The sequence below is a fragment of the Manacus vitellinus genome, unplaced genomic scaffold, assembly GCF_001715985.3.
Source record: "Manacus vitellinus isolate BGI_N305 unplaced genomic scaffold, ASM171598v3 scaffold_46_pilon, whole genome shotgun sequence".
Lineage (NCBI taxonomy): Eukaryota > Metazoa > Chordata > Aves > Passeriformes > Pipridae > Manacus > Manacus vitellinus.
Window position 1 is genome coordinate 3,429,874 of NW_021940578.1, and position 24,139 is coordinate 3,454,012.

Sequence of the window (24,139 nt, forward strand, 5' to 3'; positions counted from 1 at the left end):
GGGAGAATGGGAAATCATTGATGCTATCCCCAGAAAAGCCAGGGAATTTTAAATGACAGTTTGTCCGTGCTGGCTGCAGTGCAGATAGAGAACACACGATGCTCTGCACCTGAACATCTAGATTTAGGATGCTGTTACAGCAGTGACTCTTTATTTCTTCCCTCCCTTGCCAGGTTTGGCACTGCTGTATTTCTTCAAGTCACATGTCAGGATATTTCCCCTCTGTTCCTGGTGCTCTCCCAGGCTTAATGACTCGTTCCCAAGGAGTTTGGCTGCATCCATGCAGTTCACTGCAGTCTTAGCAGCTCCCCAGCCCCAGGACTCAGCTGACACAACAGCAGTGTCACAGTGCATCCGTCACTGGTGACAGAGGCTCTGAAACTGCTCAATCATCTTTCCTTAGTCCTGCAGCACCTGGGCCTCAGGGCAGCAGAGAGCTGTTTGGAGGCCAGAATTAGCACACACTTCTGACTTAATGGCTCAGGTTATGAGGCCATAGAAAATGGAATATTAGAAAATATCAACTGAGTTATTTTCAGCTATGCTCAGACATGTACTTTATATGAGCTCGTGACTAAGGGGATTAAGTGCCAGCCCCCTGAGGTAAAGCCTATCAGACACAGAATGAACCACTGCAAGGGTGGCTGGCAAGATGCTCACTGCTGATATTTGGGTACTGCTCTGCAGCATTTGTTATCAGGGATGTTCCTAAAGGCAGAACAAACACCCCCTCTGCCTCCCTCTGCAGAGGAAATAATTACTAAAAAGCTGATTTTTGCAGCAGCAGACATTCTGGAAGGACTGATGCCAGTCTGGGAAACAAACAAGCTGCCCACAGCTGCAGATGTCAAGTACTTCCATTTTGTGGGGGGATTTAACTCAGGGCTTTCACTTATGACATAAAATATTCATCTGCTTCAGCATATTGATGGGTGTCAGGAGGCCCTGAAGTCAGGGAGAAATCTATGGCCCCAAAATCAAGCCTTCAAATAACACACTTACTTTCCCTTTTTTCCTACTGCCTCAGTGTCTGACGCTGCTGAGCCCAGGGATGGAGTCCCTCCCTGAAGCAGTCCTGATCCGAATCCTGGCTGCCATACCTGCAGTGGATCTGGTGCTTGTGTGTCGCCTGGTCTGCTGCCAGTGGAAGAACCTGGTCGATGGAGCTGCACTGTGGATCCTGAAGTGCCAGCAGGAAGGGCTCACTGGGGCAGAGTCAGAGGAGGATGCAGAGAACTGGCAAAACTTCTACTTCCTGAGTAAGAAAAGGAAGAACCTCATCAAGAACCCATGTGGTGAAGGTGAGAGACAAGCACAACCTGCCCCGAGATTTCAGAGAGATAACCAGTCACAGAGAATTGGGCATTTCCACTCTTTGAAAGCAGATCTTAGCTGCTGTCAGGTTGCAGAATTTTCTCCTTGCCCGAGAGTCAAATCACTCATTGCACGCAGCCAAATCATTTAATGGGCACGAAGGCCTTTGATAATCAGTCTTTGCAAAGGGCTTTACTTCACATTAGGTTTATATAACCTCTGCAGGGATCCAAATCAAGTCTGAGAGACAAAAATGTCCTTTGCAGAACCCGTCCAGTGCCGTAATGGTCATGGCATCTGTTCTGTATTGCTTCTTGCCAAACCATGACAGGAGAGAGGAAGCCTTTCCCTGCTCAGGGGCCTATCTGCCCTCAGCTCACCAGCCCTTCAGGCTTCTTTCCTTGGAGCAGCACAGGCAAATCATGTTTTTCCCCTCCCCACACAGCCCACATACCCCACGTGCCATTATTCTGGATCCATGAGCTTCACTTCCCAGGGCTGTAGTAGCAATAAGCAGCAGTAAACAAGCCTCACAACCCAAGCAGCAACAATTTCACACATCACAGACCAAAGCAATATCAACACAGCTTCTCCATTTGACTCTGCAAGCTTTTCCAACATCCAGGCTCCCTCTGGCTAAGACCAGAAAAGCCCTATGTTTAAGGCCTTACTGCTTCTGAAAATACCACTTAGAGATTTAGAAAACAGAAATAAAGCAATCAGCATCTCTCCCCAGGCTGTTTCTGTCTTGTGACCACTGGAAGTGCTGATACACTGTTCAGAATACCTAAATCCTTTCCCTGGAGTACTTCCTTAGACAAACCTACAACTACACAGCCATTTTGCTGGGGAATGTTAAAGTTTGGTAGTACTAAGCTCAGCCAGACTAAAGGTTTTTGCCTGACCTCTACTTAACATATCCATAGTCTACATACAAAATTAGTGCTGTGTCTAACACTGAGCCTTCACAAGCCAAAAGAAGGTTCCAGTGGGAGATGGTCAGGTTCCCCAGGCCCACAGAAACTAAGACTCATCCAAGTCTCTTCTCTGCCATTTGCAGAAGACTTGGAGCACTGGGGAGAGGTAGAGAATGGAGGTGATGGCTGGAAAATTGAAGAGCTCCCAGGGGACTTTGGAAAAGAATTCCCTAGTGAAGAAGTCCATAAATACTTTGTTACATCTTATGAGTAAGGCTGCTTTCTTCTCTTATTTAGGGAAGGGAACATTTTTGGTTCCCCCAGTCCCAGGAGAGACCATGATACCAATAACATCTTGTCTTTCAGGTGGTGTCGAAAGGCTCAGGTCATTGACCTTAGGGCTGAGGGCTACTGGGAAGAGCTGATGGACACAACCCAGCCTAAAATTGTGGTAAGAGACTGGTAAGTAGCAAGGATGCCTCAGAAGGCAGGCAGAGAGCTGAGAAAGAAAAGGAAGGGCAGGGAAGGCACGTCCCTCATATATACTGGGCCTTAAAACCTCAGCTGCCAGGATGCCCTGGAAGTGGAACAGGGCTCACAGGCAGCTCCCACAAGCTTCAAAGTGTCGGTGCACGTGAACTCCAAAGTGCTGTGAATGAGGGGAGGTGGTGGGCTGGGGCAAGAACCATTTCCACCTCAAAGCAAGGCCCTTGGTGGGAGTGGAGAGCCCGTGTTGTGGCTCTCTGCAGAGCTGCCAGGCGGTGCCAGCAGCGGGCTGTCCCTGCAGGTACGCGGGGCGCCGCGACGCCGGCTGCCTCTACGAGCTCTGCGTGAAACTGCTCTCGGAGAACGAGGATGTGCTGGCTGAGTACAAAAGTGAGACTGTTACCATCCCACAGGACAACGATGGCAGCTGGACTGAGGTGAGTTGCAGCCTCAGCGGGTGACACCCAACCTGCATGAATCGGGAATATTTTGAAGCAGAGGGAAGCAGGAAAGTTCTCCTGCAGGAGGAGAAGGCTCTGTCACGTGTTCTCTGGAGCCATGACCCTGTGATTAAACAAAGGGATTATACTGGGAGGCTGCCTTGCAGGAAACTTGGAAACTTGCTGAGTTACCACTGCAGGTGTAAAGTGAAGGAGATGTCCAAGTGGGAGAGGTTCTGAAAAAAATAATGGGATCAAAGCTCCTTCCACTGTAAATGTCCCCATTGTTACCTAGCATGGCAGGTGTGGGGCTGAAGGCTCTGTGCACTGTAGGTTCAGGGTGGTTTGATGCTTACCAACAACCCTTTTGTCTCTTGTCCCAAAGATCTCCCACACCTTTTCCAAGTACGGGCCCGGGGTGCGCTTCGTGCGCTTCGAGCACGGCGGCCAGGACACGCTGTTCTGGAAGGGCTGGTACGGCGCCCGCGTCACCAACAGCAGCGTGACAGTGGAGCCGTAGCCACGCTCAGCTGGGGCCTGCATGCTGGAGCTGACTTCCCTCAGGGCATCCCACGGCCTCTGGATGGTCTCTGCATGGTGCTGCTTCTGGCTGTAGAGCATCGGGCCCTTCTGCGTAGGAACGCGCCTGCAAGACGCCAGAGCCAGCGCCCAGCCTTCCTCAGGGGGACTGTGCAAAGAGTGGGGATGGATCTGAGGTTGCACCACAAGGCTCAGCCTCACCACTTGCACTGATGTTCTCCATCAGACGGGAGATGACCTAAAAGTCCTGCAGACCTTCTCTCCTGAGCCATTAACCCCAAGCCAGACACCCCTCCTGCCTGCTCCCAGACTTGGGCACTCCTTAACTTAGAGGGGCACTTAAGGCATATTTTCTGGAAGGTGAAGAGTGGAAGAAAGTAGGAAAGAAAAACATAGACCTTGTGCCTGAGAACGTACCAGGGAAACCCAGAGCCCTGTCACAAGCTCTGTCACCAACTGCTTCCATGGCCTGCAGTGAGAACCTTGGCTTCTCCCATTTACAAACAATAGATGTCATTGCTTACCACAGAGGGGCTCTAGCTTGGCTGTCAAGTGCTATTAGTTTAATTTTTAGTGATAATGCAAAACAAGAGGGATTGGATCCTTTTCCCTTAAACTGTTCCCAGTATCCATTTATCGAGGCAAGTGTTGGGAACAGAAACCTGTCTGGTGTCCAACCCTGGGGCTTCATTTGGCTCCCTCAGACAGATGACAGTAATTGCTGGGAGAGAGAGAGATATGACAACAACTTAGGGAAATAGGTTAGGAAAAATTGGGGGTGGGGTCCAGGAACAAATGAAAACAAACTAACGTGCCCCTCCCTGGCCTCTGCATGCTTTGTGCAAGTGTTTGGTCACCCAGTCTGACCCTGCAGGGAGGAGATACCCTGCACACACAAAGCTGTTTTGCCTCACTCCATCTCTGCAAGAAGTACCTGTCTGCCTCCTCCATGTGTTCACTGACAAGACAGCACTTCACTCTCCCACTTGTGCCTCTTGATATCACTCAGGGCTGTGAATCCCCATTCTGAACAGACCCCTAAGCTCTCCTGAGCCAAGCCTGTCCCTGTAGTTATTCCCCTCAGAAGAGCATCCCCTAACAGAGCTGCTGTTGCCTAGAGAAGGCACTTGTATTTTTGTGTCTCTGTCTGTCTTCCCTCCCTGGGCTGCCACTTTGCATCCAAGTGCCCCTTTACCTGAGCAGTGACTGCTCCTGCCTGCAGCCAAAGGAGAGCTTCCCCCTGGGCACTGTGCACACTGCTTCCCTGGGCTCCTGCAGGGCTGCCCCTGGGTGCCCCGGGCACACAGGGCTCCCAAACCACAGCCATGCTGTGCCAGAGCCCAAGCAAACCTAATAAAGTGACACAGCTGTGTGTGGATCTTCCCTTGTGTGCTGGGTGTCTGTGTCCTGTGTTCAAGCATATGTTCTCTGTTTAGTTATGTGGAGCCACATCAGCCAGTCCTACCCAAAACCAGGAGTCATTGTACCTTGTGTGGTACCACGAGTGTCCCTGGAAGAGGAACTGCTCTGTTCCTCAATCCAGCAGCCTGGACCCATTAGAAATGCTCCATGTGCAGCAGGGCTGCAGCGCAACAGCAAGCAGAAGTGAACTTAAAGCACAGTGAGAATTCATGCAAGGCACAGAGAAGGCCCAGGAGGGCTCCTACAAAGCCCAGTCCTGCCAGACACCCTCCAGGTCAACAGTCACTGGCTCTGCTGTGAGCTCAGCCTTACCTCTGACCCAGGAGGCACCAGAACCAGTTCACAATTTAGCTCTTTCCCCTGCATCCCCCCTGCACACACGGTCACACAACTGCTGCTTTATTCACCACAGCCTTTAGTGCAGCTGACTGGTTAATCTTCAACTCGCTGCCAACTTTCTGCCCCACAGAAGAAGCCAGCCCTCCATCTGTCCCTAAGGAATCAGTGCAGCGAGGGGATCAATATTCCACATCTTGATGCAACTGTTAAACTGAACCTTTCCTAATCCACCATCTCAGAGTCAGGATAAACCTCAGGATTAAGCCTTTGGATATTGTGGCCCTTGTACTTAGAGGGTAGGGCCGTGGTCCCCACTTTGGGTTTATCTAGGCTGAGCCACTAAACACACACTAAACACACAAAGTCTCCCCAGCAGCTCTGTTACCATGAACAGCTGCCTGGGGGCTTACCCTCCTCATGCTGTTCATGTTGGCTGTCAGGGGCATCTTGCAAAGCTGTCCTGACCTTCCCACTCCCTCAGAGAGGTGCTTTCCAAGGAACTCAGTGCCTGCAGCCTCCCTGCAGAGAACAGCCACCTCTGCCCCCCATGGCTGCTCCCCAAAGTCACTGCTGACCTCAAGGGAGCCATTACCCCTTGCATTCAGCCACATCAGTCAGAATCCCAAAGCAAGTGAGTGTCTGGGCACATGGGGAAAAAAAATCCTGCTCACATTATAAATATTTTGCTCCAAATGCCTTTTGAATTTTGATCAAATACCAGAAGTGTGAACACACTGAGATCTGCATTGCACACGTACATCCAATTCCAAACTGCCCATTCACCTGTCAGAGATGGGCTCTCACATGTTCCAGACTTCATGGAAATTGAGATGATACAATTTCATGGGATTACAGAAAGTCAGTGCAACTGTGACAAAAGGGCTTGGATGTATTAAATCTCCCAGCCACTGCAGGGCTCTGTTACAGCTTCAATGCCAGTTCTTTCTGCTTTCTGCTGTGCCAACACCAGCAGGCAGCTGTGTGACACTGCACAGCAGCTTTTGGGAACACTGGTGACCAATGCAGACACATGCTGTACAGACAGGAAGATCTCTGACCCCAAGTAATTTATAACAGGTATTCTCAACCCCCAGATTCAGAATATTTAGAAATCTGAGCATTAAAACACAAAAACTGAGTGCTGCTGGAGCATTCATGTTGTAGAAAAAAAAACCCAAAAAACAACCAAACTGAAACCAGACAAAAGGGTCCCCTCCCAGTCCCAGTTACAGCAACAGGAGTTGCAGAAAGGGCTCCTGTTCCCTTTGCACATCAAACCCACAGTGCACCCCAGCACTGCTGAACTACACCAAAGACAGAATGGAACTGTCCTCCAAACACCCCACACTGGAATGGACCAGCTGGATGAAGAGAACTGGAGAGTTTAAGACACGAACCCTTCACTCTTGGCCAAGACACCACATGAACACACCTCTTACCTTGGCTGCTCCAGTACTCAGAGGCACCAAGAGAAGCCCTAGTAGAGCACAACACACAGCCCTGTCCTGCTCTCACCAGGGCTGGGTAGCCACCTGCACCTTGGTGGCTGCAGTTGTATGAGATGCCCCTGTAATTTTTCTTTTCTACACAGCCCACCACAGCTGGTCCTGGCTAGAAATGTCATTATAATACGGCCAAAAATACTTAAAAAGTGGTTGCTTTTGGGTTTTTTATTCTCAACAGCTTCTATAGCAAGTTTCTTGCAGAGGAACAGAACAGAGCAAGATGGGGCCCTGGCAAGGAAGTACTATCATATATCTCTTGTCAAGTCTAATTGAATTTTTCTATATGAAGCATCTATTATTGCCCACCTGGGGGGCTGTGGACAGATGGAGGAGTTTTCTCCCCCACCAGGCAATTCAAGATGGGATGGGAGAGATGAGGGAGAAAATAAAAATAATCTATCTGACAGTTCCCTGTTGCTTGCAGCCCAGCTGTTTTAGCCAGTTGTAAAAGGGAGGATGGCTTAGGAGCTTGATTCCTTCTAAATCAAACAGCTTGTAGAGGCTGGGAATGGCACTTCCTGAAAGACAGGACAGCAGAGCATCAGTCACTCCTGCAGCAGAGACATTTGGCCTAAAGCTGCAGCTGAGATGAGTAGGGTCACAAAAGGGACGGAAAACCAAGGACTTATCCTTGCCTGACAAGAGTAGAACTCCCCTCAAGAACTGGAAAGCGCCGGGCTGGTGTTCCCTGGGGCACACACCTCCCTCTGCGGTTCGGGCACAGCCACTCCCTCACCTCCTCCACTGCTGTCCCACACCACACACACACCTGGGGGTCAAAGAGTGCCTGTGATCAGCCTGGCTCTGATCTGACTGAGCCCTGCTTCTCCTTCCATCCAGTGGTCCTCCCGACGTCTGGCGGCAGCGAGCTTGGGCCCTTGCCCTCGGTCTTCTTACTAACAGGAAGAACGTCTTTCTGCCGGGGAATCCCTTTGGAATACGGCGGGAGCAGTGATTCCCGGAAGCCTCACAGAGGCTGCAAAGCACAAGACAGCCCGAGAGAGCCACTCCTGACACAGCAAGCGGGGAGCAAAGCGAGAGCGGTCTACGGACACCCAGAGCCAAAACAGCACGTGCCCGTGGGTGAGTGCGGGAAGATGCTCCAGGAGAGGAAGACCGGCACAGCCGGCACCAGCCAAGGACAGTGCAGGCTGGCAGCGCGGCAGGGCGGGCAGCGCGGTCCCGCGGCGGGGACAGCAGAGGGCACTCGGGCTGCAGGCAGGAGCCCGCGGGGCTCCCTCCGTGCCGAGAGAGATGCACGGGGGATGGAGAGGGACCGCCCTGGGTCTGTGTCTGAGCTCTTGCACCTTGTTTCTTCTTCTGGCGGCAGCTCAGGCACGAAGGGAGCGTTTTGTCCTCGTCCTGTTGCAGTGCCTGGCACGGTTTGCAGAGCAGCCTTTGCTGCGCAGACCCTAATGCTTATCCCTGCCATCGGGGACGCCCCACACACATTTTGGAAGTACGGTTGCCCCCTGGGCAGCAGACACAGCACACCTCTCTTGGATGCTGGCAGCGTTTTCGGCTGTAATGACTGATCAGAGCAGTGAAAGCTGCCTGAATGCAGATGAAGGCCTTTCAAATTCCATTGGAAGCAGCACAACTTGCTCAACACTATCCTAAAGCATTGATTTATTATCAGTATCACTCAAATCAGTAACATGCCTTTCCCTGCAGAGTATCTCTAACCTTAATCCAGCCACGAGTCTCAGCAGAGTCACCCAGAGCAGCAGGGCTGTGTCCCCACGTGCACCGTGCCCAGGCACACAGGGTCTCCTGCCACCCTCCCTGCACACGGAGCTGGGCAGCCCTTCCCAGGGAGTCAGGAGTCCCAGGGACATCCCACATGCCCTTGGCTGACCTCCCCTGCAGGCACTCAGAGCAGCTCATCTGGAGCTGGTGCCTGTGCAGACCCATTAACCACAGTGCAATCAGTGCTCCCAGAGCGGCAGAGAGGCTGCAATAAAGTCATAGGAGAGCTCATTGGACTGATGGATGGTGGGGAAACATCTCCCTGCAGCAGGAACGGGGGCACTGACAGGGAGGGGAGCAGCTTTGGCAGTGAGGGGCCTCCCACTGAGCACCTTGAGGATGTAGGTACCACGTCCAGAAGCACTGAAATGCATCAGGGTACATAAACCCTGGTTTCCCTGAGCACAGAGCTCCTTCTCTGTAGAGGAAGGGTGATACCAGAGCTCTGACACCTGCAATCCCTGCAAAAGGTCCTGAAGTCAAGCAGTACTGTTTCCACCTCACCACACACCGTGCAGCTCCTCCCATTCATATTGACACACAAAGTGTTGCAAAACGAAGCAGATAAAATCCTGATCCAGATATGAGTAATGACTTTGCATTTTTTTGTAAATTAAACCTAATCTTGTGTTGACTTGTGCTATACAAGGAGAAATAATGAAACAGATTAAGATGAGATCTTGTTCACTCTTGCTGAACAAAAGCCAATTAATTGCCAGCAGGATTATCATGAAGTCTTTCTCGTCTCAGACAAACACAGTCAGGTGGAGTCTGGGTGCTGGTGCAGGAGCTCTGCTTATTGGAGCGATAACTCTGCCTGGACGGAGGAAAACACTGCAAACACTCAGTTAACCACATGGACACTCCTGCCTTGCTTTTCCTCCAGCCTCTCTTGCCAATTTGCACAGAGAGAGATGCTTTAGAACCAACACACACCTTCAACCACACCCCCCAGGCTTGTCTGCTCTAATTCCCCCTCTCCTGTTCAAGGCAGACCCCTCCCCACCCTCCCAGCACTCCTAACACAGATTCACCCAGACTTCTTTCAAAGCTTTCTGGCTCCGAAGGCTTTACCATCTGCAAATCCTTTCTGCAGTCCTTGACCGTGCTGAGATGTTTCCTCTCTGTTATCCACACAAAATCCCTGCTCCAGTCTCTCTGCCACTTGCCTGGTCCCCAGCAGAGCCACCTTCTACCCATCTGTCTGCCATGATGACAAGCAAAGGGATTGTTCCTGCCTCTTTTCATCTGTCCTTTTTCCCATATAAAACAGAAGTTTGGGGAAAGTCAAGGACTGTAGGGAAAGGATCCAATGTCATCACTCCCCCAGAAAAATGAGGGAAGGCTTGGCACAAGGACTGACTATGGGACTTGATGAAAGACTTCAGCACTGCAAGGCATGGCACTGGAGAGACACCCATGCCCTGCTGGGCACAGTCACCACTGTGTGGGAGCCCTGAAGGGTGGTGGTACATCACAGAAACAGCTGGCATGGAGCAGCAGATCCTAGTTCTAGCTGGGAAGCTCCAGGGTAGGAACAGAAACCAACACCAGCACGTCTGGAAAAAGGAGAACAGCTGTGTTGAACTCACTGCCCCACCCCAAAAGTGAAGCTAAAAGCCACCCTACCCTGCCAGCTCCAGGCAATCCCCACTTTTGTGATGGCACCAAGAGCTCCACACATCCCACCAGGGGAGGAATCTCTACCAGCCAGAAATAAAAGGCATTGAGTGAATTTGTGAACAATTTACTTGGAGAAAACACTTCTTACTTTCACACCAGGTTAAAAAAAAATAAGAAGTAAAATTAAACCCTGTCAAAGCCTGCAGCACTGGCATTGACAGACAAAAATGACTTAAGAGAAAAAAAAATGGGCAGGGAAAGTGATTTTCTTTGCCTGCATTGCCAGGGGAATTAAATCTTGTTTTTTTCCCCGTCACCACCAAGTGGAATAATCCAATATATTAAGTTAATGTGCTTCTTGTATTTATTGCTGTGTATTTGACCTAACAGAATTTTATTCCTACATTAAGAATAAAACCATTCCGGAAGGCAAGCTGCAAAGCTCTAGATCAATTACCACCTTCTCCAACAGCTGAAAAGTGAGTTACTTCTTTTAAGAGGGGAGGGGAAAAAGTAGAAAATAATAATAAAAATAAGAAATCCTTTTCCCTGTGCAGAGAATTCTGCACTGCAGATCTGGTGGAGTTCGGCAATATCGAGTTTGGTTTCTAAGCAACATTTTAAGAAATCAGGCAGCAGCCCCAACCACCCTTCTCAGATGTTTGTGTCCCCCATCCTGCACAGCACACACTCGGGTACCCACCACCAGTGGGGACCAAATCAGGTTCAAGTGCAACCTGTGCAAGGCAGCTCTTGCTGGTGAGCAAACAACACCGTGGGCACAAAGTCATGGAACACAGCACTGGGGTGTGGGAGAGCCAGGTAGAAGGGCACAGAGGCAGGGGGAGGACTCACTGATCCCAACCCACTGAAATACTTATGAAAACACCCCTTGTACCCTGCCCTGGGACAAGCCTGCTGCCCTGTCTGGGAGGGGTTTGGACCAGCACACACAAACTGCCCCTCCTATCTCACTGTCGAGGCTCTGACACTTTGCTCAGGGGGGCTCACTGGACACCCGGTTCTGGGGATCCCCAGAGGCAACACCAGCTCCTCTGTGACACCTCGGGGGGCTGTTTACTGGAATGTCTGAGGTGAGACCCCTCAAACCAGCCCTTCACAGAGAGCAAGGAACACCAACCCTTGCTGGTGCCACCGTTTGTCACGGCCTGGGCTGAAAATGTGGCACATTTGAAGAAGCACAGGACTTCTCTAGACATTCCAGTGTTAGCAGGTTTTATGAGGAAAACCAGATAAAACAAAGGAAATGATCCTGTTTTGTTGCCACTGGGTGTTTCAGCTGGAAGAAATGAGAGGCTGCTGTAATGGTTTGACATGCTCCTCACAGGAAAGGAGATGCTGCTCACAGTCAGTCATGAAGGTCAGTGCTTCTGTTCTTAGCAGAGAGTTTGGGATTCAGTATGGATGGAAAAGAGGTGGGGGAAAGGGGCTCTGGTAAGCCTAAAAGGCAAGATCGTATTTACACACAGAAAAAGCATAGGATGCATTAATTCCTGACCTATATCTAGACAGTGCTTGCTCCAGGAACATGAGCCATGATACACCCACGTGCTTATGCACTATTAGCAGATTTTATTGTCTTCCATGAGCCATTATTGCTATTTTAGCACAGAGATGGCAGAGACATAAGCTTGCCTTGGAGTCCCTGAGGCAGCCTGTGAGCACAGCCAGGAACTCCAAGCCCACGTTTCCTGAACCACACTGCCACTGCCTCCCCATCCAAGCCTCACTCCCTGCTTTGTGCAGCCTCCAACACAGCCATGGCTGCTTGGAATAAAAGTTTGGACACAGTCAGCACACATTCAGAAAAAGTACTTCAGCTGTTACGACTTCAATAAGACAAAGCCATTCCTCTAAGCAGACAGGGCTAACTCAGGTTTTTATTCTCCCTCATGCTATCACAGTAAGAACAGAGTTTTAGGCACTTTGAACAGAAGGAACTAGGAATTACTACACATGCATAAGTTTCAGTTACATTTAACTGTGACCTTCAGCTCAATTGCAACCAGTAAATCTGAGCAAACTAGTCTTTTTAATAACTTCTTGGAAGGGCTGTACAACTGGTTTGTACATGCAGCCCTAACGCTCACTTGCCTGGGAATTTTTAAATTATTGATCAGGACAAGAGCTCTCCCTTCAAGCATACTCCATCTAATCCTTTCATTTACTGTGCTTTTTGCCTGCATGCAAAATGAATGACATTTCATCTCATTTCCAAGTCACTTCCATGACATTTGCAGTGTCAAGGTCTACCTCCCTCAACAACACTACCCAGCTGGTGTCGGACGGGGAGGCACAGGAGCTCTCCCTCCCCAGCACGTCCTGCTGCACACCTGAGGGGCAGAAAGTGCTGGAAGGGTTGTTACATCCACCAGGCAGAGAAACAGCCAGGAAATACCCTGGGGTGCCCAGAGAGTGTCTGACGTGTGAGGCTAAAAAAAGGCCCACGCTGTCAGAGAGTGGTGCAGTGCTGACAGTGATACCTGTCAAGGCACTGAAGCCCATCCTGTCCTGCCCTGCCCTTGGGTCAGTGCCAGTGAACACCCTGAGCCCAGAACTGCCAGGCTTCAGCTTCAGCCACACACTCTGGCTCTCCTCCCTTATGGGTGACACTCATCAGCGATGCCTCAACCCTCCCTTTCACACACACGAGGAGCAGCTGCCTGAAGAGACCTCTGAACTGCCTGAATAATTTAATCATTCCCATTTCCCTGTCTCCCCACGCTGCAGGTAACCTGAGTCTCCAGAGGGTGTTAGAGCAAGAGGCAGAGGTGCTGCTGTTTTCCTAATGGCTTGTAAGCCATGACCAGAAACCCCAGCCAAGCTCTTCCAGGCTGCTTTCAAACCCTTCCTTCACATTTGCTCCTTCCTAAGTGCCATGATCTTGTGTATGGGGAGGTGGGATAGTCAGGCTGGGAGCAATTCCTGCCCAGATGAACTGCTGCCTTCCCTTGGACTGTGGATATATGTTCCATGCCTCAATTCACTTTGCTGCTCTGGTGTTTCAGAAGTGTTCAGGAAGCTTTCCTGGGAACGAGCCCTGCTGAGCTGTGCACAGGCAGAGCTTGCACAGCAAGCACGAACCAGAGCAGACAGAGCACAACAATGGGATGTAATGTATGACAGCCTGAGCATGTCCACAGGGACACACACAGAGACCCACACAAAGGGCCACAGTGTCTCCTCTCTGTCCTTAGTGTCCCACAGAAAAGGTTCTGCTCCAGACACTGCCCTGCTTGCAAGGGCAATGCCACAGGGTGTTGTTCCACAGCGATGCCTGCTGTGCAACTCACACCCTCTGATCCACTCTGCCCCCCACAGCAGTGGTCATTCCCCCTCTCTGGGTCTTACTTTCGGCCCTGTTCATCAACCCCCAGCCTGGCAGGCTCCCACAGAACGCTGGTCTTCATCAAAATTCACAGCAGCAATTCCCTGGCTCATCCACACAGGTAATCAGGAGTCTGAGGTTGGGCTCAGAGACCACAGAGCCCAATTAAATACTTGACACTATCACAGCCCCCCCCAGAAGCAGCCCTGGAGAAATTACCCTGTGTGTACCTGCAAATCACTAGATAAGGATGAACAGCACCTTCAGGAAACAGCAAATGCCCCTTAAACCCAGTAGGCACCTGTGTTTGTACAGAGTGCCAGGGCTGGAGAGAGGGAGATAAAAGAGCAAAACTCCAGTGAGAAGCAAACTCAGTGTTCTCCTGGCATGTGCAGGGATGTGAGTGAATGGGACACACACGGAGACAGGTCACTGTCTCATTCAGGCACCCCAGCCCAGAGCAGAGAGGACATGGTGGCACAGACCAGCCTGTGATTATCAGAGAGCCCAGAGTGGGCAGGAACACGGCCCAGACTGTGCCTGAGGATCCAGGAGTGACACTGTGGCAGGGCAGGGATCCCACACACCACAGCTCTGACCAAAGAATCTGATGGTACTGCCTCAATATCCTGGGTGCTTTGGGGACTGGTATCCCCAAGAGAGACCCAGTCCCAGGCCAGGACTTCTTCCCAGCCTGGTCACCGGGGCTTTTGTGCATCCCACAGCAGTTTTCTCACCCCCTGCTCCCAGCCAGGGAAGGAAGCACATGATAGACATCAAGGACAGCTTCAGTACCAGACCACAACCATCAATCACATCAGGAGTCAATTGACACAGACTCCACTGGGGCATTCCTTTGCCACCTGGAAATCTTTTAACCACAATTCTGAAGACTGTATAATGACAGGGATGTTTCTTTACACTGTCTTTCTCAGGAATTAATTCCAGCAGCTTCATTATAAAGAATAAATAACAAAGGTACATGGCAAAGGACTCCTTGAAAGTCCAGGGGAAGAAACTTCTCCTGCTCCTAAAGAGATCCTAGATTAAAAAAAAAAAAAGGAAAAAAAAAAGAAAAAAAAAAAAGAAAAGAAAAAAGTGTAATGCTCTTGAAGAGATCAGTAAATAATGAACAGGAAATCTTTCCCCCTGCACTAAGTCAGTGGAGCTCCATGAATAATTCACAGCTGCTAAGGTGAAAAAAAATGAATAGAAATGCTTTCCTGCCTCCTGGGCCCTCCCTCCAGGACTAGCACAGCTGAGCATGGAGTTTTTTCCTCCTAGAAGTTAAGAAAAAGACTCCTGAACACCTCTGGGCTGCTGGATTCGATATGTTGCTCTGCATGGTTTCCCTTGAACATGTAATTTCATTTTCAAAGTCTCAGGTGCCCACGTACAGACCTGGAGACAACTCCACCACCCGCTCCAACCCAGACCATGAGCTGGGGGAAATAAATCCATTTAAAGGATGGTGGTCATGCAGCAGAGCAAGGGCACCAGGGCAGATGGCTGGATGCTGACATCTTTCTCCCACTGTGTGCCAGATGTCTCTCTCCAGCTTGGCCAGCCAGGTCTTTCCAGTGAGAGCTCCCACCCTGTCAGACAGGTCTGAAAGCTCCTTTTAGCTGAGCTGCATCACTCTGTGGCTCATTCTTAACAAATAATAACAAATTATAGCTCCTTTCATTCCCACGGCCCAGAACACTTTAAGCTTCCCAACAAGCATAAACGAGGTAATTAAATGACATTCCTCCTCTGAGGTAAGAGAAGGCTATTAAGAGATCCCCTCAGACCCCAGTGAAATGCATCCACTTCTAGATGGAATTAGGAGCTGGGAGTTTAACAAAAAAGTTATGCAGATACATTTTGCTTCCTAGGACTCCTCTAAGTTTTGACTCAGCCAGGACTTTCTCAAATTATGGTATTTGAAATTAAGTTGCCACCATAAATACTGTGAACCATTTTTCTAATGTGACTGGAGGACTTAGAACTCTTTGCTATTTTGATGACAGGTAAGAAGAGACTTTCTAAGTCCTGGGATTTATATTCACCACAGCCAAGAGATGTTGGCTGACAGTAGAGCTGGTATTCTCTCCTCAGGACATCCTGCCTTCACATTCTTCACTTCATTGCCTGTCCCTGTAGGTTTGCTCATCCCCCCCCAATGTTAATAATCAAACCAGGGCTCTGGACATACTAAAATTTGCCACTATCAAACTTGTTCACATGTTTTTCTGCACTGAGCAAGCTGCACAGGAACACAACTCATGGGAGATAACTTTAGGTTGCTCCTGCTCCTCCTTGGCACCCTTGTCCACTCACACAACCCTCAGCACAACCTGCAGGCTGGAAGGACTGATGGACTCGGGCAGGCAGTGCCTCACCTGCCCTCATCACCCTCTCCACTTTCTCCTGGAATGACTGCAGGCAAAGGCTCACCTTTTGCCACGGATCAGAGAGGCAGGACAGACAGCAGGCAGCAGGAACGTGCTGGATCCCCACTGTCAGGGTCAGCCCAGCCCCTGTGCCAGGGGAAGCATCTGCCTTTCAATGCAAATGATCAACTGTGCAAAGCAGCTTCCACAGGGAAGGGGGAAATGAATTCCTCCCTGATCCCCCTCCTGAGCGAGGCTTATCCCTGAAGCATGAGATTCAATTACCCTTATCATTATTGTAGCCTGCCTCGCTAGGAATGTTATTAGCGGTGATGAAATTATCCAGCCCTGTTTTACACTGGGAGGAAGCACAGCAGGCTCCTCACCACAGGGAGCAGGGGGTCTCCTTGGCACCAGGGGAAAGGCTCTTCTCCAAGTGCCACAGCAGCTCCCCCAAAGGAAGGGCCAGGACCGTTGGCCTTAATTTATGTGACCCTTCTGTCACTGAAGTCACCAGCTGGGGACCGTAAGCACACAATGGCCAAGTTGTCCTGAACTCCACCTTCACACAGAGCCAGGTATTGACACTACAGTTCCTAATCCCATTCCATTTTTGAGCTCTGGCCCAGGCAGAACTTTCCCATTGTGTATGACTCAAATTGAGTTTCCTTCATCAGTGTCACAAGTGATCCCTGACCTGCAGTTGTGCTGGGCAGAGCTCCAGCTGCTTCACCCAGGTGAGCAGGTAACAGGAGATATTTCTGATCTAGGGGATTGTGAGCTCTGCCATGGAAGACTGGAAACACACACATCTCAAGAAAAATCAGGCAGGGTTTCATCCCTGGAGATCGGGAAGTGATCTGGAAGCTGCAGCCCTGTGGCCTTGCAGTGTGAAAGCACCAGGTGCCCAGACTGGCCATGCACCAAGAGGAGAACAGCAGGACCTGAGCATGTGGAACCACAAGGACCTGGAGATTTGAGCACTGAGTGCAGAGGGCCAGGCAAGGAGAAAGAACAGCTGTGTCCACCCCACAAGCAAGGCAGCAGAGCAGCCTCAGGCACACACAGGTCGAGGCTGCCCCAGCTCCACCCCTGCCTCAGTCACAGAGGAAGTTCCAGCTGGGTGTCATTCCCCTGCAGAGTGCCAGGCAACCCAGGCTGTGGAGAACAGCATTTCCCCCTGCTCTAAGACACAACTAGGATGCTGTTTCCCTTTCTCTGCTGCTCTCACCTCCTCTTGGGAGAGACCTGGAGGCAGGGACTTCTCAGCACAGGCAGCCCCGAGCAGCAGCAGCTCCCAGGGCTCACAAGGACTTGCAAACCAAGCTCAGTGTATCAGAAACCAGCACATCCAGGAACTAATGGAGAAAGCAAGCCAGAGCCATCAGGGAGACTATTAAGTTTGAGCCAAACAGATAATTCCCACCGTGTCCTTTATGGTCTTGTTAGGTTTGTTTTTATGCAGAGGTGGAATCAGCCCCAGCCCTGCTTGGAAGAAGCAAGCAATGAACAGTGAGAGCTCATGTATGGAGGGGGATTTGGGGTGCCCTGGTAAAATGGGAGCACGGATGTGTAAAGAGATAGAAAGGACAAGAGTGGGCCTTCAAAGGAGCAGAGGAATGCAAGCAGGCACACAGGGAGCTGATCAGCCACAGAAGAGATGGGGTGCTCAAGTCTGGCTGTCACTGCATTTGGAAGCACGGAGTTGTGACTGTATGCACACACGTGTAGGCACACAAAATGACACTTGAGAACAGCAGCATGTGCACAGATCTGTGCTGGGGGAGTTTAACATCTCATCTCCTCAGTCTCTGGCTTCCCTTTGCACACTCAGCATCCCCTGAAGGGGCTTCCCCATCTCCAGCCAGCTCCAATCCCTTCTTGGCTCCTTCTCCCTTTGGAGCCAGTTTTAAATTCATCACTGTTTTAAAGGAAACACTTAAAGAACAAAGCAGAACTGATAGCTAAATTAAACCTGCTGAGAGTGCTTGTTTAATTGAAAATGCCATCTGTAATTTAAATGTCAGAGCTGGGATGGTTATTAAAACCCTCCTTGATTACCGCGCCTCATTTCACAGTTTCAAAACAGACAAGAAAAAGCTTCAAATGGGTCATGTAACACAGCACCACCAAGCAATGAATAAGCCTCCCTGACAGAAACCAGTGGGACCGAGCCAGCTCAGTCCTGCCCCACTGCCATGGCTCCTTCTCTCCTCGTCCCCCATGGCAAGGCTGGCTCTTGCCTCTGCCCAGCACCAAGCTGCTGGGAGGGCAGCAGATCCTCTTTTCTCTTGGAGGATGATGCTCAGGACAGCCAGGCAGAGCAGCTGGGAATGCATTAATGTTTTCCAGGCCCAGCAGGCAGGAAGCCCTTGGAACACTGGGCAGAGTGGAGTCCCCTCCAGAGGTCCAGCTGCAGAGTGGAGAGGCATCTCTGTGTCCTGCACTGGCTCTGTCCAGCTGCCAGGCATGTGCTCTGTGCTGCCTGCTCCCTCTCCTGCCCCCAGCAAACCCACTGGCACTCCAGGGATGCTGTCCTGTTGTCCCCAGGGCCTTCCTCCTGAGTGCTCTGCTCTCCACCCTGTACCCAGCTCTTCCCGAGGCAAAGGGGAGAGCAGGGGGCTGGTGGAGCAGGAGGAAAAGGAACGAGCTCATGCCCATACCAAGGTCAGAGAAATCAGTGCCTTGTCCTGATCCCAGCCAGCTCAGTGCTGGCTCTGGTGCAGGGGAGGGAAGAAAACAAATCAGCAGCTGCTGGAGTAGCAGCACCAAAGGCAGACTTGCATTAAACAAGCGCCATCCATCATTCCAACACCACAGTTTATAAACCACGGGGCTTCCATAAATTACAGGAGGAGCCAGAGGAGCGTGCAGGCCACCATCAGCACAGGCTGCAAGTCATCTCCTGCCTGCTCCTGCCCTCCTGGGGCAGCAGATCCACCAGCATCCCCCCCTGCTCGCTGACAGGGAGTAGACTTGTCACAGCAGGGCTGGATTCACAGGCACCCAAACCCATCACCACCCTTGGATTCAACAGCAGAGCTGCCTCCTGGGCCACTGGCCGGGCTGGGGGTGCCCCAGTGCCAGCAGGGCACCTGCATGCCATGCAGAGCCCCCTTTTCTCTGTGTGTACTGCAGAGTGAGGCTCGTTAAAGTGCTGCAGTGGTGGCACTGGGAGCTCAACTAATTAGCCATTAATAGTCATTGTGAGAGTTGGAGGAGGCTTTAATGAGTACCTGGCCACAGCACTATTGCCAGCTGCCTCTTTCCATCTCCCCACCTCGCTCACTTTACCATTAGGTTCAGTCTGGATTGGGGTTAGGGGGTGAAATCCATCACTCTGATATGTGAGCAGGGAGAGAACAGGGAGCAGGGAAATCAGTGCCAAGAGCACTGTGCCCCAGCCCTGGATTCCCTGCCTCATCCAGCACAGACCAACAGTACAGAACTGCAGTCAATGAGGTTTTGCACACAACTTTCCCCACCCCAAACCTTGACCTTGCTGGTTGTTTTTAATTTACTCCTTCGCTTCACAATGCAAAGAACGTAAAAAAAAAGGAAATAATTGAGAAATTAGGAAATGTATCAAGAGAAGAGCTGGGACAAAGGGTAATTAATATTGCCCCTCAGCTACCTCTGCGAAGTCCACTGTAATTAGATGGTAAAACACTCTGCTTTACCTAACAAAAAAAAAAAAAGGAGCACAAACAGACTCACATTACAGAAAGCTCAGTCCACATTAAAAAAAAATGCAGTAATCAAAGCCATAATGAGCTGTAAGAATTAATGAAACTTTTCAACAACATCTTCATATTAGAAACGGTAGCTTTTAAAGACAAACCTAACAGGACACTACAGAAGGAGAAAGAGAACACTGGGGAAGGATCTGCTGGCAGTCAGAGCCAAGGAGCTGATCTCATCCATCAGCAATGTGCCAGTCACCAGTGATAGTCTTGGCAGTCTCCCAGGAGCACAAGGAGGGCAGGGGCAGGACCTTCCACACGTGCTTGGCACACCAGTCTCACCAAGCAGTCACAGAGCCCTTGGAAGGGCCCCACCTGAACAGCCAGAACCTGGCAGTGCCCAGCATTGGCATCCCAAATACACAGCCCCACACCTTCCAGTACAAGCCATCAGGGTGTAGAAGGGCTCTCAAAAGCCGTGCTCTGGATCAGAGAATTGCTGGGGGAACTGGAGAGCCTTGTAAGAGAACCATGGCACCATCAGGCTGCTTAAAACAGAGCACCCACACACAGGTATATTGTTTAGGAGAAAAAGGGTGCCAGGAAGAAAGGAGGTGCCTCCCTGCATGCTGATCTACAGTCCCATGCTCGGATATATCACCTGGATTTTTATTTTTAAGCCTGGGGACCTATGGCTGGTGGCAACTGGTGAGGTGTAGCTTGCACTCACTCATGGATTTAATGACAGTGGTGTTCACATGAGCTCAGTCCGGACTAGAACTGCAAAGTTTTTCCAGTATACACAGAGCTTTTTGTCTCTTGCATCTCTAGGTTTGTAGTAAATGACATCAAGGCAGAAAGGTAATTTAACATCACAAAGACTATCCCACACAGGATTCACCTGCAAATACCTGTACTGAGGATACAATTTCCCCCCTGCCTGTTTGGCAAGGAGCAACTGCTGTCTCCTGGCACACAGCAATTAATGAATCTGTGGGAAAAAGATGATTTGTCCCTTTTCTACTCTTTCTTGACTTATTTCTTTACAAAACATACTCCCTTTGTTCTGGGTAAAAAAGTCCTTTCCCTGTGGGTAGGCAGACTCTGGAGAGTTGTAGCCATAAAATCTCAGATTTCTTTCTGCATCAGCTATTCCATGCAACATTAAATTAGGATAGTTGTTAGCGCTCCAAGATAATTGTCTCCTCCTTTCTAAGAAGTTAAGTAGTGGCATGCAATGAAAGTAGAATAGATTCTATTAATTAGGAGCAGGATAGGAGTCTGCAAGTTTTCCTAACTTGGCTTAGAGATGAGAAGGGCTCACTTCCAGCTGTAGTACTGAGTATTCCCTCCCCTGGCACACAGTAACCAGGAGGAAGTGTATTCTCCTGCCCAGCAGCAGGAGGATTTGAGAGGCAGGATTTGAGTGTGCCTGAGCACCCTGGCATCAGTCCAATAAAGCACTTACAGCCCTGATTAACTGTAATCACAGGTATGTCCCAGAGACATATCCTGGTGGTATTTTAAGATTCACTGGTAATATTTGTGAGTAGGAAAATGCTAAACCAAAACCACAAAGGTTCTGCAGTCAGAGAAACTGTAATACAAAGAAGGAAAACAGACGTGGTTGTTCAGGGCAACCCATGAGTCAGCACCAGTTTGTGTGCCAAGGGTGGGCACACAAATCTGCCTGTTCCCAAAATCCCACCAGACCCAACACCTGCCCTGGGAGAGAGGTGACTCACCCATTGTCACCTCCCATGGCAGAGCTCAGAAGGGCTCACATGGAAGAAGAAAGGAGTCTGACTGACCAGGGGAACAGTCACAAACCCCAAACCTCACTGCACACCCTCCTCTACAGCAATTGTTACAGACTCTCCTCCAGAGCCCCCAGCCCCCTCAAGAACCAGCTTCCCCAAACACAGGAACACCACAGAACCACTGGGGCAGTGGCACAAATCAGGGCACTACAGGGAGGTCTACAGTGCTGCCCAGAGTGCACTTATGGGAGCCCAGTAAGACTCCACAGCCAATACTCCCTGTCTGGCTCAAGGACCTGGGTTTCTGCCAGAGGAACCGAGGCACAGAGAAGGAGCAGTTTGCCCCCAGTCACCCAATACCTGACTTGTGGAGATCAGATGAGTAAAAAGTACTCTGGAATCACAACTCCTCCTTCATCCCTCCAGGGCACAGCTGCCACCATGCACACATGACATTCCTCCTCTTACCTGCCACCACCAGATCACCTCTGCAGGTCACCAGGCTGCTGAACACACCTCAAGCACCACCTCAGACACCAAAGACTGTGGCTTCAGGTATTCCTGCCCCTTATCAGACAACTTCTACTGGACCAGCATCTTCAGAAACTCTTTTGCTCCATGTTCCAGAGCAAACTAGAAATGCAAGGCTGGTTAAAACATACCAGAGCAGCAAAGGGACTAGACAGCAAGAAATTTCAGATTCAGGTATGCCAAACACAATTCTTGTATCAATAACTGATTTTTTTGGTTTTATATCCGAAAGGAGCACTCTTGGAAGATGTGCTCTTCAGAGTCTGATCTCAGCAGCATAGGTGAGTTATTCCTTAAGCTTTTAACTTACTACTGTGCATTGCATATAGCGAAATCACTTTTATCATCACTTTTGAAAGAAGCCAAGCTACTCAAGAAACATCCTTCTATTAATCCTAAAAAATACCCTAAGGATTTTTCCATTCTGCACCTGAGCATGTATTTACATGATGGATTCATTACACCTCATTGAGTGAAGGATGGTGCATTTTTAAGAACACTTATAAATATGTATTCACCTCATAGACTGGAGGAACTAATCTAGGTTTTAAAAGGTCCACAATTATGAATTTACAAGCTCTTCCCTAATTGTCCCTAAGGGATGGGGTAAGGGTGGAAGAAAAGATGAGCATCTGGAGCTACAGGGAGATTGTACACAAGATTAGTGATGCTTCTGAAACAGCAGCTCAGTAGAAGTACCCGGTTTTCAGAGAGGGTGGAAAGAACTGCAGAGATACAGGAAAACAGGAATCAGGCTGATAGACTGGCAGAGGTACAATCCACACACAGACAAGGGATGCAAGTAACCCAAGTTTCCCAGGCTGTTCTCTCCCTCTCTCTCCTCAGCATCTCTGAGCAGTGCCACCTCCTCTTAGAACAGACACGAACAAATCCACAGCCCAGCTCTCCTGCCAGACAAACCACATAATTAGCAGAGCATTTCTATACTTCTAGGTCTTCTTGTCCTAATTTGTTTTAATTAGAGATTCTGCTGGTGGTGGGTGATAGCAGACTGACAGCCCTGAGAGCAAGGAAAAAAAAAAAAAGCCATAGTTATACACAAAAGCATTCCAGGTTTCTCCTTTTTCAAAGGATAGAGGGGATTTTGGCCCAGTGGTCTCAGCTCTTTGACTCCAAGGGGAGCTGCCCAGTTCTGCTCCTGCTTCCTTCCAAGCACCTCTCTCACATCTCCCAGGCAGCTCAACCAAAGGCAGACCAAGGAAATCAGTGCCAGGAGAGCTCCAGAGTTTATGGCTCGACTGGCAAAAGGGGCCTTGTTCTTTCAGATCAGAAGCTGATCAGGACATTCCTGTCTCCCCTTCCTTCTTAGAGCAGGTCCATCTATTTTCCCCTCCTGAGAGCAGCCAGGAGTTGGGGAAATACTCTGGGCATGGTGCAGCTGTACCTGCTGGCATTCTCTGTGCTCCCTGCACAGACAGCTGGACCCTTAGGATCACACATTTAGAAATTCCTGCAGAAATTACATTACCCTTCCGTTTGATTTGTGCTTTATATTTGTGCACCTCAGTCAAGCCCAGATTTTATTCCCTCCCTAATTTCCCTGAGATGCCAAAGTTTCTAATTAAGCAGAAAGGCTTTTTATTCCTTACAATTCTCCAGTTATGAATAATGATACTAGCTCATAAATGAAAATTGTCTTTCTATTTAAATTCTGTAATTTTGGGTGGGTACATGGGAAAAAAAGCAAGCATGAAGCAGCGGCCCTTGGGTCATTTGCAACTTATTAATTTCAAGCAGAGCTCTTAGCTAGCTTATTAACACTGAGTATACTGCAGTGGAATTTAATGGCTAGGATATTAATTACCTTGCAGGCTTTCATACCTAGAAAATGGTTTATTTTCATGTTACAAAGCAGTACCAGCAAGGAGATCCTTCACCAGTTCCAGGTCTGGGCTGTGCTGGTCCTCACTAGGCTGGTTCTGGCAACGATGGGATGGGGGTGCTCTGAGCCCTCAGCCTGGCACTGTGCCTGAGCAGGATGCCCTGTGACAGTGAACTACCTCTGAAGGGCTGGGTCCTGGTGCTTTTCCCCCAACAGAGGCAGCCTGGAAGTAACCCACAGCTCCACCCTTCACAACTGAAGCT

The 24,139-nt window shown here is 49.9% G+C and overlaps 1 protein-coding gene and 1 long non-coding RNA gene across 2 annotated transcripts in view; one reads left to right on the forward strand and one right to left on the reverse strand.

Moving 5' to 3' along the window:
• The first annotated feature begins 1,026 nt into the window (after positions 1-1,026).
• Positions 1,027-4,405, forward strand: FBXO2 (F-box protein 2). Its single transcript, XM_008928713.2, has 5 exons — positions 1,027-1,301; positions 2,375-2,501; positions 2,598-2,693; positions 3,019-3,154; positions 3,543-4,405. Exons 1-5 carry the CDS (start codon positions 1,052-1,054, stop codon positions 3,675-3,677), a joined length of 744 nt encoding a protein of 247 aa, XP_008926961.1. The 5' UTR covers positions 1,027-1,051; the 3' UTR covers positions 3,678-4,405.
• The window catches only part of LOC108640857, a 53,556-nt gene continuing 30,444 nt past the window's right edge, over positions 1,028-24,139 (reverse strand). Inside the window, exon 3 of the long non-coding RNA XR_001921551.2 lies at positions 1,028-1,255. This is a non-coding gene — a long non-coding RNA (uncharacterized LOC108640857). The remainder of the gene's footprint in view (positions 1,256-24,139) is intronic.